The sequence below is a fragment of the Cyprinodon tularosa genome, unplaced genomic scaffold, assembly GCF_016077235.1.
Source record: "Cyprinodon tularosa strain WSP-4 unplaced genomic scaffold, ASM1607723v1 ctg562, whole genome shotgun sequence".
NCBI lineage: Eukaryota > Metazoa > Chordata > Actinopteri > Cyprinodontiformes > Cyprinodontidae > Cyprinodon > Cyprinodon tularosa.
In genome coordinates, this window is record NW_024039299.1 from 434943 (window position 1) to 449595 (window position 14653).

A 14653-nucleotide genomic window follows, 5' to 3' on the forward strand; every position below is an offset into this window, starting at 1 on the left:
TTACAAGAATAAATCATAACATCACGAAAATAAAGTTGTAAAATGATGAAAATAAAGTCGTAACATTACGAGAACAAAGTCGTAACATTGCGAGAATAAAGTCGTAAAATTACAAGAATAAAGTCATAACATTACAAGAATAGCCGTAAAAAGATTAGAATAAAGTTGTAACATTAAGAGAATAAGGTCGTAACATTACGAAAATAAAGTTGCTACATTACAAGAATAAAGTCGTAAAATTACAAGAATAAAGTCATAAAATTACGAGAATAAAGTCATAACATTACAAGAATAAAGTCGTGAAATTACAATAATGAAGTTGTAACATTACAAGAATAAAATCGTAACATTAAGAGAATAAGGTCGTAACATTACAAAAATAAAGTTGTTACATTACAAGAATAAAGTCGTAAAATTACGAGAATAAAGTCATAGCATTACAAGAATAAAGTTGTAAAATTACAATAATGAAGTTGTAACATTACAAGTATAAAGTCGTAACATTACGAGAATAAGGTCGTAACATTACGAAAATAAAGTTGTTACATTACAAGAATAAAGTCGTAAAATTACAAAAATAAAGTCATAACATCACGAAAATAAAGTCGTAAAATTATGAACATAAAGTCGTAACATTACGAGAACAAAGTCGTAACATTACGAGAATAAAGTCGTAAAATTACAAGAATAAAGTCATAACATTACAAGAATAGCCGTAAAAAGATTAGAATAAAGTTGTAACATTACGAGAATAAGGTCGTAACATTACAAAATAAAGTTGTTACATTAACAGGAATAAAGTCGTAAAATAACAAGAATAAAGTCGTAAAATTACGAGAATAAAGTCATAACATTACAAGAATAAAGTTGTAAAATTACAATAATGAAGTTGTAACATTACAAGAATAAAGTCGTAAAATTACGAGAATAAAGTCATAACATTACAAGAATAAAGTTGTAAAATTACAATAATGAAGTTGTAACATTACATGTATAAAGTCGTAACATTACGAGAATAAGGTCGTAACATTACGAAAATAAAGTTGTTACATTACAAGAATAAAGTCGTAAAATTACAAGAATAAAGTCATAACATCATGAAAATAAAGTCGTAAAATGATGAAAATAAAGTCGTAACATTACGAGAACAAAGTCGTAACATTACGAGAATAAAGTCGTAAAATAACAAGAATAAAGTCATAACATTACAAGAATAGCCGTAAAAAGATTAGAATAAAGTTGTAACATTACGAGAATAAGGTCGTAACATTACGAAAATAAAGTTGCTACATTACAAGAATAAAGTCGTAAAATTACAAGAATAAAGTCGTAAAATTACGAGAATAAAGTCATAACATTACAAAAATAAAGTCGTGAAATTACAATAATGAAGTTGTAACATTACAAGAATAAAATCGTAACATTACGAGAATAAGGTCGTAACATTACAAAATAAAGTTGTTACATTAACAGGAATAAAGTCCTAAAATAACAAGAATAAAGTCGTAAAATTACGAGAATAAAGTCATAACATTCCAAGAATAAAGTTGTAAAATTACAATAATGAAGTTGTAACATTACAAGAATAAAGTCGTAACATTACGAGAATAAGGTCGTAACATTACGAAAATAAAGTTGTTACATTACAAGAATAAAGTCGTGAAATTACAATAATGAAGTTGTAACATTACAAGAATAAAGTCATAAATAAAATTATGTGAATAAAGTCATAACATTATTAGAATAAAGTCATAAGATTACGAGAACAAAGTCTTAAAATTACAAGAAAAAGTCGTAATATTACGAGAATAAATTCATCATACAGCAACCCGTTTCAGAGAGAAAGCTTGGAGCTCCGCCCAGCAGATGACGGCCGACCAGCTCCACCAATCAGCAACCAGAGTCCACTTTGACATCCTGCCCAGTTTGATGCTGCTGCTAAAAGATTTCCTGATTTGTCAAACCGATGCTAAAGTAGAACTTCCCATGATGCTCCACATTCCTCACTTTAGGGAAGAAAGGGCTTCTAGGAAGAGATGTCAGAAAATACAACTTCTTTCTCGCAATATTATGACTTTATTCTCTCAATTTCATGACTATTCTCATTGTCACTTTATTGTTGTAATTACATTATAATTCTGTTTGCGACTTTATTCTCGTTGGAACAGCCGCTTCCCTGCGACTTTAATGTGTTAATGTTATAGAGGGAGGTAGAGGATGGAGGAAAAACACATTTTTTTGCAAATGATGTATATTATATATGAATTTCAAACAATGGATGTCTATTCTATAAAAATGTCTCTATCTGTAGAATGGGTCTGTTTTATGTGTTGTCTTCTCTGTTCAAAAGGCTCCCTACCTGTCTCTGCCTACCCAATGAAAATGGAGCTGTAATATTCTGTTTCTGTCACTGTATATGTTTAACGTCAATATTGAGACATATTTTAACCTATTTATCAATTTGATATAAAATGTATATTTCTAATAGTTAAACATTTTAAATTTGGACCTAACTGTCTGGATCCCCACCCTCTAATAAACAGAGTTAAACCACCTCTCAATGAGAAAAGTCCTTTTAAACATAATAAAAGTGAAATATTCCCATAGTTAGCCCAGTCTGGCTTGCTCTCTCTGCAGAGGTAATAATAATAATAATAAAGGAAGTCGGGATGAAGCTTTTATTTCACCATTAAGGCATTTGAAAGATAAGGAAAGCACCAAACCCAGTGCTGGGAGGGGTTGTTATCTCAGGATCTGGAGAGGATGCCAACCGTCAGCCTGAGGGGGGAGCGCTACTGGTTCCACACCAGGGAGGGTCCGTCTCTCCCTGCTCTGTTTTCCACCAGGAAAAACGTGTCCAGATCATTTAGGCGAAGCAGCAGCCAGAACTGCTTCTGCTTAAAGTCTTCAGATGCTGTTTGACTGTTTCTGTTCTCAGCAGGACAGAGCAAGGTAACTTCTAGAAAGTAAAATCTAAGCCTAAAATGAACCTCCTTCCTGAGGGTTGAGAAAGTAGCAACATTTCCTGGTTGGACAGAAAGAGCGGAGCTCATCAGAGTCTGGTAGAAAAATATAGAAGTTCACCTGAACATAGAAATTAAAACCAGAAGTAACGACTGTTCCTGTAAAACATCTGATTTAAACAGAAACATCCATCATCCATCCATCATTCACCCATCACTAATCCATCCATCAATCATCCATCCATCATCCATCCATCCATTCATTCATCCATCCATACATCATCCATACATCCATTCATCCATCCATCCAACCATCCATCCATCCATCCATCCATCCATTCATCCATCCATCCATCCATCCATCCATCAATCATCCATCCATCATCCATCCATCCATTCATTCATTCATCCATCCATCCATCAATCATCCATCCATCATCCATCCATCCATCATCCATCCATCCATTCATCCATCCATCCATCCATCCAACCATACATCCATCCATCCATCAATCATCCATCCATCATCCATCCATTCATTCATCCATCCATCCATCAATCATCCATCCATCATCCATCCATCCATTCATTCATCCATCCATCCATCCATCATCCATCCATCCATCCATCCATTCATCCATCCATCCATCATCCATCCATTCATCCATCCATCCATCCATCCATCATCCACCCATCATCCATCCATCAATCATCCATCCATCATCCATCCATCCATCCATCCATCCATCATCCATTCATCCATTCATTCATCCATCCATCCATCCATCAATCATCCATCCATCATTCATCCATCCATCCATCCATCCATCCATCATCCATCCATCCATCCGTCCATTCATTCATTCATCCATCCATCCATCATCCATCCATCAATCATCCATCCATCATTCATCCATCCATCCATCCATCCATCATCCATCCATCCATCCATCCATCCATTCATCATCCATTCATCATTTTTTCATCCATGAATGAATGATGAATGACTGGGCCAGATTGATGAATGGGTGGATGGATGGATGGATTAATGATGGATGGATGGATGGATGGATGGATGAATGATGGATGGATGATTGATGGATGGATGATGGATGGATGGATGAATGAATGAATGGACGGATGGATGGATGGATGGATGGATGAATGAATGGACGGATGGATGGATGGATGGATGATGGATGGATGGATGAATGAATGGACGGATGGATGGATGGATGGATGGATGGATGGATGATGGATGGATGGATGGATGAATGATGGATGGATGATTGATGGATGGATGATGGATGGATGGATGAATGAATGAATGATGGATGGATGATTGATGGATGGATGATGGATGAATGAATGAATGGACGGATGGATGGATGGATGGATGATGGATGGATGGATGATGGATGGATGGATGGATGGATGGATGATTGATGGATGGATGATGGATGGATGGATGAATGAATGAATGGACGGATGGATGGATGGATGGATGATGGATGGATGGATGATTCATCCATCCATCATTCATCCATCCATCCATCCATCCATCATCCATCCATTCATCCATTCATTCATCCATCCATCCATCCATCAATCATCCATCCATCCATCATTCATCCATCCATCCATCCATCATCCATCCATCCATCCGTCCATTCATTCATTCATCCATCCATCCATCATCCATCCATCAATCATCCATCCATCATTCATCCATCCATCCATCATCCATCCATCCATCCATCCATTCATCATCCATTCATCATTTTTTCATCCATGAATGAATGATGAATGACTGGGCCAGATTGATGAATGGGTGGATGATGGATGGATGAATGATGGATGGATGAATCATCCATCCATCATTCATTCATTCATCCATCCATCCATCCATCCATCCATCCATCATCCATCCATCCATCCATCCATCCATCCATCCATCCATCCATCATCCACCCATCATCCATTCATCATTTTTTCATCCATGAATGAATGATGAATGACTGGGCCAGATTGATGGATGGATGAATGATGGATGGATGGATGAATCATCCATCCATCCATCATTCATCCATCCATCCATCCATCCATCATCCACCCATCATCCATTCATCATCCATTCATCATTTTTTCATCCATGAATGAATGATGAATGACTGGGCCAGATTGATGGATGGATGAATGATGGACAGGATGGATGAATCATCCATCCTGTCCATCCACTATCCTAATGTTCTATCAAGCAGGTTTTTCTGAAGGTTTATTCATTCATTCATTCATTCATTCATTCATTCATTCATTCGGATGCTGTCTTTGTGTTTTGTATTTGTAGATTTTTTAATGTTTAAATGCAAAATGATGGAAAATGAATGAATGATGTGTGAATGTTGACATTAGACATAAACATCATTCTAGACTGATAATATATGTCCCAAATGTTCACAATAGAAGATTTTAAGGTTTCTTTAGTTATATTTGAGAGAAATTAAATCATGAAATAAAATAAATGTACATTCCATCGGGTGTTCAGTATTTATAATAAAAAATAAATCTTTAATGATGTCCTTAAAATATTTCTATGCATTAAATTGTTATCAAGAAGTTAATCCAACAGTTTTTAAACATTTTTTTTAAAATAAATTCTCTTATTTTTCACCTGATTTCACTGAGTCATGTGACATTGACTCATGTTACATTAAACTTCCTGATTTCGTTAAATCCAGCTGCAAAACCCTGAAAACATCTGGATAAGTTCTAGCAGAGCTTTGCTCTGAGGGCCCTCGTCTTTGCAGGGACTTCTTGCAGCAGTTCTTTGTTCTTGATGTCCTCAGTAATGTGGCGTTTCCTGGAGTTACTGCTGGACTTTCTAGTCGCAGCGTGCTTCATCTCATCCCTGCCTGCTGCACAGAATAAGTGCAGAAAAAGCTCCAGAGCGAGCCTCAGCGCTGGCTACAGGATGTTTGCAGCCTGGGAGGAAAATCTAAATGTATTAGAGGAAGAAATTAAACCAAAATATCATCCCAACCCTTGTTGAAGATAATTTTCTCAGCCGGTGGGTGAGAATAACTGCAGCAGCAGCAGCAGCTCAGACTGAAGCTGCAAACTAAATTTAAACTGCCTCTGGACTCTCATTGTTAAATTTAGTTGGAGCAGCTCGACTCCTCACTCGCTGCATGTCTGCTTGCTCTCCCACATTCCTGACAGCCCTCCATCTCCAGATCCAGACCCCTCCTCCTCCTCCTCCCATCATCCCCTGCTGAAGAGAGGAGCAAACAGGCGTCTCTCCTCCCATCACAGCCCCCCCCCTCCTCCTCCTCCCCTGCAGGCGGCTGCAGCAGAGCAGGAAGAGCCTCTCTGCCTGTCTCAGGCTGGTTCAGCCTGTTGCTGATGAAGGATTTGGGTGTTTCCAGCAGTCTCCTTTCTCTGCAGATTGCTCTGTCAGACATTTTGAGCTCCGCACTGATTCCGATGGAAGTCCTGCTCAAGTTTAGCCTCCTTTCGCTGCTACGGCTGGGCGTTCACACTAAACTTCAAGTCAACTTAACAGAAAAAAACAAATTCTTCTCTTTGACCTTTAATAACTTTAAAGAAAAGCTGCTGAACACAAGATGAAGGCAGCTCTCACTTTCACTTCCTCCTCTCTGTTGTAGTTTTAGTTTCTGCTAATCCAGGAATCAGGCCTGTTGTTATCCTGCCATGCAGAGAGAGCTCTGGCATCCTCCTGACTTCATTGGACCAGAGCGGGCATCCTGCAGCATTCCTGCTCTGGAAAGGCGGCCGTGGCGGCCATGTTTCCTGTGGGACTCTGAAGATTTTGAGGAACTCGGTTCCACCAGAGGAAACAGGATCTGAGCAAAGATTTAACCACCAGCACCAAGATCTCTCACATTGTTGAATCCCAATTTCCTTCTTTTTTCTTTTATTTTGACCCACAAATTCAGCGACAGGAATATGAAGAAAACATCATTTCAAAAAAGTAAAAAAACTAATCAATCCACTTTGTTTCCAAGTTTGAAAATGTTTCTCAGATTGATTCAAAGTTTTCTATCCAAGGAAAACCAGCTGATTGCATCGACTCATTGACTCTTCAGCAATCCCTCACACTAAGCATGCTTGTAGCGACAGTGGAGAGGAAAAACTCCCTTTGAACAAGAAGAAACCTCCAGCAGAACCAGGCTCAGTGTGAGCGGCCATCTGCTGAGGCCCACTGGGGTTCAAGGAGACAGAAGCAGACATAGAAAAAGAAGCATAGATACAAAAGGCAACTGTCAACCAGCTCCACAGGCGGCCCCGTCCAGGAAACACACAGCCAGGCAGACGAGCTCCGAGCCAGCTCCCATGTCAGAGGATGAAGAGAGCACATCCAGTTAGTCACAGTCAGAGAAACAGGACTACACTGGAAAACAGGCCAAGCTCCAACATCTAGAAACAAAGGTGTTGATGGCAGCAGCACAGCTGATATTTCTCTCCAGGATGGAGTCACAGCCAAACAGGAACAGACCAGATGAAGCTACTATGAGAAAAAGCAGAGAGAGCAGAACGTTAGAGATTGAACTAACAGATTCTGCAGAGTGGGAGAATAGAGATAGAATGAAGCAGAATGATGAAAAAGGGGTCCCTATGTCCTCCAGCAGTCTAAGCCTATAGCAGCAGAACTATAGAGATAGCTCAGGATAACCTGAGCCACTCTAACTAGAAGCTTTATCAAAAAGGAAAGTTTTAAGCCTAGTAGTTGTCTGCCATGTTTTGTTCTACATGCACCTCATCATTTCCATCTTTATTATCCTCAAATAAGTCAGGAACACAGTGAGTCAGCTTCATGCAGTGCTGCAAGAGCGGGTACAGCTCAGGTTTTACAAAGCTAGCTTATGTGAAAACAAAAAGATAGCTAATGTTAGCTAATAATCAATGACAAACGAAATGTAATTGTTTTGGTTTATTTTTCACAATTTTTGTGCAGTAAGAAAATATTGAATGGAGCTTTAGATTTACGGTGAAAACCATCTCTAAGCAGTGGCGGCTGGCCAATAGAGGGCGCTAGGGTGTCGATCCAATCATCCAGTGACCTTGATTAAGATGTAAGAAATAAATAAATAGAAATTAAACTATGAACTTGAAATATTTCTAAATAAATTATTATATATTTTATATGTGCAAGATAAATATTCAATCTTTAATAGGGGTGTGGGGGGTAAAAATAAAAAAAACAAAACCTTGCCCAAAACAATGAGAGAGAATGGGTTACCTGTGCACCGCTGCCCTGGCAGATGGCGCTGTGGAGCCCTGTTGCTGTGCGTTACAGCGCCATATCACAGCGGAAGAAGTGGACGAACTCAAACCCCAAACAACATAGATACCAAAATAACTTTGAACTGAGAGAAATCTGAGTTGAGTGTGGAGCAGTGATCTGCACACCATGGGAGACTTTTAATGAAATAAAAGAAACTAATATTGATGATGCCCCATTATATGACATTGTAAAGCGTTTCATAAGGTCATATGAAGGGAGAATCACCACCATATAGTGATTGCCATTCAAAATTCCCCACTTTCCTTGATGGGTCCTTGGCAGATCCTTGGCTGATCCTTGGCTGGTCCTTGGCAGATCCTTGGCTGGTCCTTGGCAGATCCTTGGCTGATCCTTGGCTGGTCCTTGGCAGATCCTTGGCAGATCCTTGGCAGATCCTTGGCTGGTCTTTGGCAGATCCTTGGCTGGTCCTTGGCTGGTTCATGGCCGGTCTTTGGCTGGTCCTTGGCAGATCCCTGGCTGGTCCTTTTCAGATCCTTGGCTGGTCCTTGGCTGATCCTTGGCTGGTCTTTGGCTGATCCTTGGCTGGTTCATGGCAGATCCTTGGCTGGTCTTTGGCTGGTCTTTGGCTGATCCTTGGCTGGTCCTTGGCAGATCCTTGGCTGGCCTTTGGCAGATCCTTGGCTGGCCTTTGGCAGATCCTTGGCTGGTCCTTGGCAGATCCTTGGCTGGTCCTTGGCAGATCCTTGGCTGGTCTTTGGCTGATCCTTGGCTGGTCCTTGGCAGATCCTTGGCTGGTCTTTGGCTGGTCCTTGGCTGGTCCTTGGCAGATCCTTGGCTGGTCCTTGGCAGATCCTTGGCTGGTCCTTGGCAGATCCTTGGCTGGTCTTTGGCTGATCCTTGGCTGGTCCTTGGCAGATCCTTGGCTGGTCTTTGGCTGGTCCTTGGCTGGTCCTTGGCTGATCCTTGGCTGGTCCTTGGCAGATCCTTGGCTGGTCTTTGGCTGGTCCTTATTAAACATCTAAAATATTATTTCGGTCATGATTTGTGGACATTAAGATCTAAAGAGCAGCGCCATCTCCTGGTCAGACCCTGTAATTCAGTGAAAGTCAGAGTCAAGAAAAATGCAAGAAGAGGTCACTGCAGTGGCTGGAAGTTGGAGGGGATTTTGCTGCCATTCTGCTGGCTTTTGACTGGGAACGGCCATTTTGAATGGTTGCTACTGTTAGTTATCTGGTGTTCGTTCTTTTAAATATAAAAACCGGATCTCTGCTCGACACTCAACAGGCTGCCATATCAGACTTGACTCAGTTCAAACACATGTAAATCAGAAACCACAATTAGTTCAGAGCTGTAATTTGCCACTTTATCTATAGAGATAGAGATAATTGCACATGAACATTTTCAGCTAGATCAAACAACAGGAAATGGGACAGCGGCTCGTAGATTTTACCTAATTAATCAGAAACAGAAGCAATCGTACGGCACAGCTTCATGTTCATTAAATCCATAAAAACTTAAAGATCCTCACATGAAGACATTTGATGCAGATTGCTGACAGCATTTACAAAGACCCCAACCTTCACCCTAAACTAAACCCAGGCCTAAACTCTGACCCTTAAGGACCGGACTGGGTTCAGTCCCCTGAAGGCCTCAGACGGTGACGAAGAAAAGGTCGCTAAACAAGCACACACTCAGAAACACACCCGCAAGCATGCAAAGGCAGAGCGAGCAGCAAAAGCAGATAACATCATTACATCACTAATCCAATCACAGCTTTTCACTTCAACGGGCCACTTCTCCATTCAAATTAATCTGCTGAGGACAAACAGACGCGCGGCGGGTAAAGATGATTCAGTGTGGATCCTCTGCCTGTTGACAGCCGCTGAAAATGAATCCTTCTTCATTAATGATGAAGTTCAGCGAGTGTTTTTACTGCAGAGCAGCCGTGTCAGAGAAAACTGTTGTTTTTGCTCCACATATTAGGAGAAAGCAGAAATTTTAATAATAATACCCTGTATAAAGAAGTATTTCCCATTTATTCTCACTGTCTGATGCTAAATTATCCATGTTAAAGACGAGTAGAGCTGCCAGAGATTTTGCTTTGTTGACCTTTAGAATAAAGATCAGAATAAATCTAGCAAATAAATATTTACAAGATTTTTCTTTTACATTCTTTTGTCAGATGCTGGAATTTCCTCCCATAAACCGTGGAACCAACTACCAGTTTTAGTCCGTGAGGCAGACACCCTGTCTACTTTTAAGGCTAGGCTTAAAACTTTCCTTTTTGATAAAGCTTCTAGTTAGAGTGGCTCAGGTTATCCTGAGCTATCTCTATAGTTCTGCTGCTATAGGCTTAGACTGCTGGAGGACATAGGGACCCCTTTTTCATCATTCTGCTTCATTCTATCTCTATTCTCCCACTCTGCAGAATCTGTTAGTTCAATCTCTAACGTTCTGCTCTCTCTGCTTTTTCTCATAGTAGCTTCATCTGGTCTGTTCCTGTTTGGCTGTGACTCCATCCTGGAGAGAAATATCAGCTGTGCTGCTGCCATCAACACCTTTGTTTCTAGATGTTGGAGCTTGGCCTGTTTTCCAGTGTAGTCCTGTTTCTCTGACTGTGACTAACTGGATGTGCTCTCTTCATCCTCTGACATGGGAGCTGGCTCGGAGCTCGTCTGCCTGGCTGTGTGTTTCCTGGACGGGGCCGCCTGTGGAGCTGGTTGACAGTTGCCTTTTGTATCTATGCTTCTTTTTCTATGTCTGCTTCTGTCTCCTTGAACCCCAGTGGGCCTCAGCAGATGGCCGCTCACACTGAGCCTGGTTCTGCTGGAGGTTTCTTCCTGTTCAAAGGGAGTTTTTCCTCTCCACTGTCGCTACAAGCATGCTTAGTGTGAGGGATTGCTGAAGAGTCAATGAGTCGATGCAATCAGCTGGTTTTCCTTAGATAGAAAACTTTGAATCAATCTGACTGGATGATCTGGTGAACTGGAAAGTGACCTGAGATGACATGATGTGAATTGGAGCTATAGAAATAAACTGAATAGAATTGAATTTAGTTTCTCTGGATCCAGGATGGGGGATTTCTGCCAGACATACCGAAACACGGACCAGTTCTAACAGGAATACTGACCCCATCATGTTTAGCATTTAGCTGCAGAAAAAACACATCTTAGTGAAACGGCTGCCTGATCGGTCGACATGAAGAGCGTTTATTAAAATTGAAGGGTTTACTCAGAGCAATAAATTAAATCCCAGATAACAAACACATGCTTGATGTGAGGGATGGTGAAGAAGATAAAAATCATAAAGGTCTGGTCTGACTACCTTTAAAGCAGTTTTAGGCTCTAACTCAACGTCCCAAGCGTTGTATTCTGGACATCTAGATCTACCAACACATAGACGTCCATCTAGACCAGGCATCCCCAAAGTCGGTCCTCGAGGCCCCCTGTCCTGCAGGTTTTAGAGGTTTCCCTGCTCCAGCACAGCTGATTTTAATTGAAAGCTGATTAACAGGCTTTTGCTGAACTGGAATCATCAGAATCAGCTGTGCTAAAGTAGGGAAACCTCTAAAACCTGCAGGACAGCGGCCCTCGAGGACCGACTTTGGGGATGCCTGGTCTAGACCATGAGTGGGAGATTTCAGCCCCTGAAGGCCACTGTCCTGCAAAGTTTAGACGTGTTCTTGGCCAAATACACCGAATGAAACGGCTGAATGTCCTCCTCAGTATGTAAGCAATATCTTCTTAATCATCAGATCACTTGATTCAGGTCCATTAGGCCAATGAAACATCTTAAAGTTACAGGATACCAAGCCTCACATACAGAAACTGCCCACCACTGACTTAACTGACTGCGATTTTTTCAATTGTTACTCGCAGCTACAGCTCAAACTGTACGATGAAACCTCAGGGTTTGAAAGTTCACCGCTCACGATGTTTGTTCTCACGCTGCGCGACCCGACGCTCTGATGCGATCTACCTGCTCACGCTGTACGTCTAAAACCAGGTGGGTCTCAGCTCCGCAGTGAGATGGCGCTACTCAGACTCGTCTATCTGGAAGCCAAACCAGTAGAAAAGGAACATGAAGCTCACTAGAGTGAAACGCGCTGCCTTGGACATTTGGGTAATTTAGTGCTGAAAGCCCTAAAAAGAAAAGGAGACGACGTATTTGGACAAAGACATGGCTGAGCTAACGTGGCTACTACGGTCTGTCAGTTTTACAGAACGCACTTGTGCCACCGCCATGCTTCTGGGTTAATATCTGAGAGGAAGAAGAAGAAGAATCCTTGTTTGCCAACTGAGCGATTTGCCACTGAATTTCAATCATGTTTGATTTCCTCCCGAGCTTACGATTCCTGATGGGGAGGTGGTAAAAGTCGGCCCGATTGAAAAATTCTCGTACGGCTGGAGAATCCGACTGAAAAGGGAAAAAAAATCTGTACAGTGTACGCCCTGCTTTAAACCGACGGTGTAGGTACCAGATCTGCGCGGGCCTCTGCTGATGACGTCATCATATATCAACACAGTAAGACAAACTGTACTGCACACGCCTCTTAAGAAAAAAATATCTTCTGGGGTCTTAACTAGTGTTGCACTGATAGCAGTATCAGGCGGGGCCCCAATCCAGCTCTAAAATGGTGATGTTGGTATCTGCGAGTACCAACCAATAGAGCCCCGATACCATTTTGAGAGCCAAAAATGTATTCAACTATTGTCGCCCATTCCAGGTAGGCAATAAAAAGTTCTACTGGATTCACTTTGTTTTAGTCTTTTTCCTGCTTCACAAAGGTAGGCAGCAGCTTGACAGGAAGCCATGATGGTAATTATTTTACATCCCAGTAGTCTGCAGTTCTTCATAGATACCACAGCAATTTTAAACAGATGGTATCGGAGCCAAAAAAATATAATCGGCATAATAGTCTTAACTTATTATTACTATTAGCAGTTATTTTATGTTTCATCGGCGATCTTAAGTAGCAAAAAGTCTGACTGACTGAGCTCTGCTATTTAAAAAGGAGACTAAAAAGTTTCAAAGTTTTTTTCTTTATTATCAAGATCTGAGGTCAGAGGAGGACAAATGGAACATTTAAAAAATGACTTTCATAGAGATTTTAGTCAAATAAAACAGTTATTCTACTTTTAGAAAACAAACAGTTGTTGTTAACATGAATTTAAAAGTGTTGTAGCTTAATGTGGCTAACTGAGTGAGCTAAAAGAGGCTAACCTGTTAGCTACTGAGCGCAGCTAGCCACAGCGCTACTTAGCTCTCTATATCACGGTCTAACAGTTCATTTGTTCACCAGAAACAGATTTTTCAGTTTTGTCGATCAGGTAAAACTTCATCGGTTATTAGAAACGCTAACGCTACAGATGCTCCCGACTCTGCACAAGGACGCTGTGTGATGTTATTATCGTTGTCAGGGCAACCACAATGTTTTACATCATGGGGCAACATTCAGCAGATCGTGTAGCGTAACGTCACTGGGTGAAGCAGGACGCCAGCAGATCTGGGACCTACAGCGAGCTCTGGTGACTCTGGAGGAGCTGCAGGTGAAGAAAACCCTATTAGAGACTGCAGAGGACCTGAGGCCTGAGCAATTTAAAGGCCTGGTTATCCTCCCGCAGCAGTGTGTCGCAGGTATGACGCAGATATTTTTGATTTATGCCCAATATTGCGCTATGTTATTCCACGCCACAACGCCAGAGGACCAATCAGGAACTAGCTGTGGGTCTAGATACGGCAGAGGCGGTGAGGAAGTGGGGGGAAGTTTGTGCGACAACGGAGGGACATGAGGGCCAAAAAGAGCGGGGATCCAGGTGGAAAAAGGGTCCCAGTGTTCTCGCGCACCTCGCTCTGCTAGCTGCTCCATCTTTATCAGTCGTTTTCCACAATGGCGGTCAGACAAACAGAACAAGCCGGTAAGGAACCAAACACGAAGTATGCATAGAGTAGAGTGGATGTAGATTTGACCAATCAGAGGCCTCCTGTCTGCGGTCACCTATAATTTTGGAGAGGTGCAGCAGAGTGTCTGTGGAAGGGGCGGGGCTTATCTGCGTTCACCGACACCCACAGAAGACCTGCTTTCTGAGTATAAATCAGCCTTTAGGATCAAACCAGAGACGCTAAGGATCATTTAGATGAGAGCTAATAGCATGGGTTGGTTAAAGCTGGAGCTCTGATGAAAGGAGGGATGGCTGGTGGAGAAAAAGCCCAGAAGACCTGCAGAAGGACCTCCAGGAACTGGTTCAGGGGGACTGAATAGCCTTTTATTTGCAAACCATGTCTTCTACCCTCTGCTTGTTTTACAATCTGATCCCATCTCAACAGAAATCTTCTTTATAGTGTTTAAAGTAAAACAAAAGAAGCAAAACATAATTTCTAACCTTCTGTCCATCTGGTTCCAAACCTGTTCCTGTTTTGGTTT

At 41.4% G+C, this 14653-nt stretch overlaps 1 protein-coding gene across 1 annotated transcript in view; it reads right to left on the minus strand.

Annotated features, from left to right (window-relative positions):
* Positions 1-5732: 5732 nt before the first annotated feature.
* LOC119796945 (coagulation factor XIII A chain-like) overlaps positions 5733-14653 on the minus strand; it is a 33359-nt gene continuing 24438 nt past the window's right edge. Inside the window, exons 19-20 of the mRNA XM_038305730.1 lie at positions 6172-6413; positions 5733-5878 (exon numbers count right to left, since the gene is read on the minus strand). Of these exons, the coding sequence (XP_038161658.1) occupies positions 5733-5878; positions 6172-6413 (388 nt within the window). The remainder of the gene's footprint in view (positions 5879-6171; positions 6414-14653) is intronic.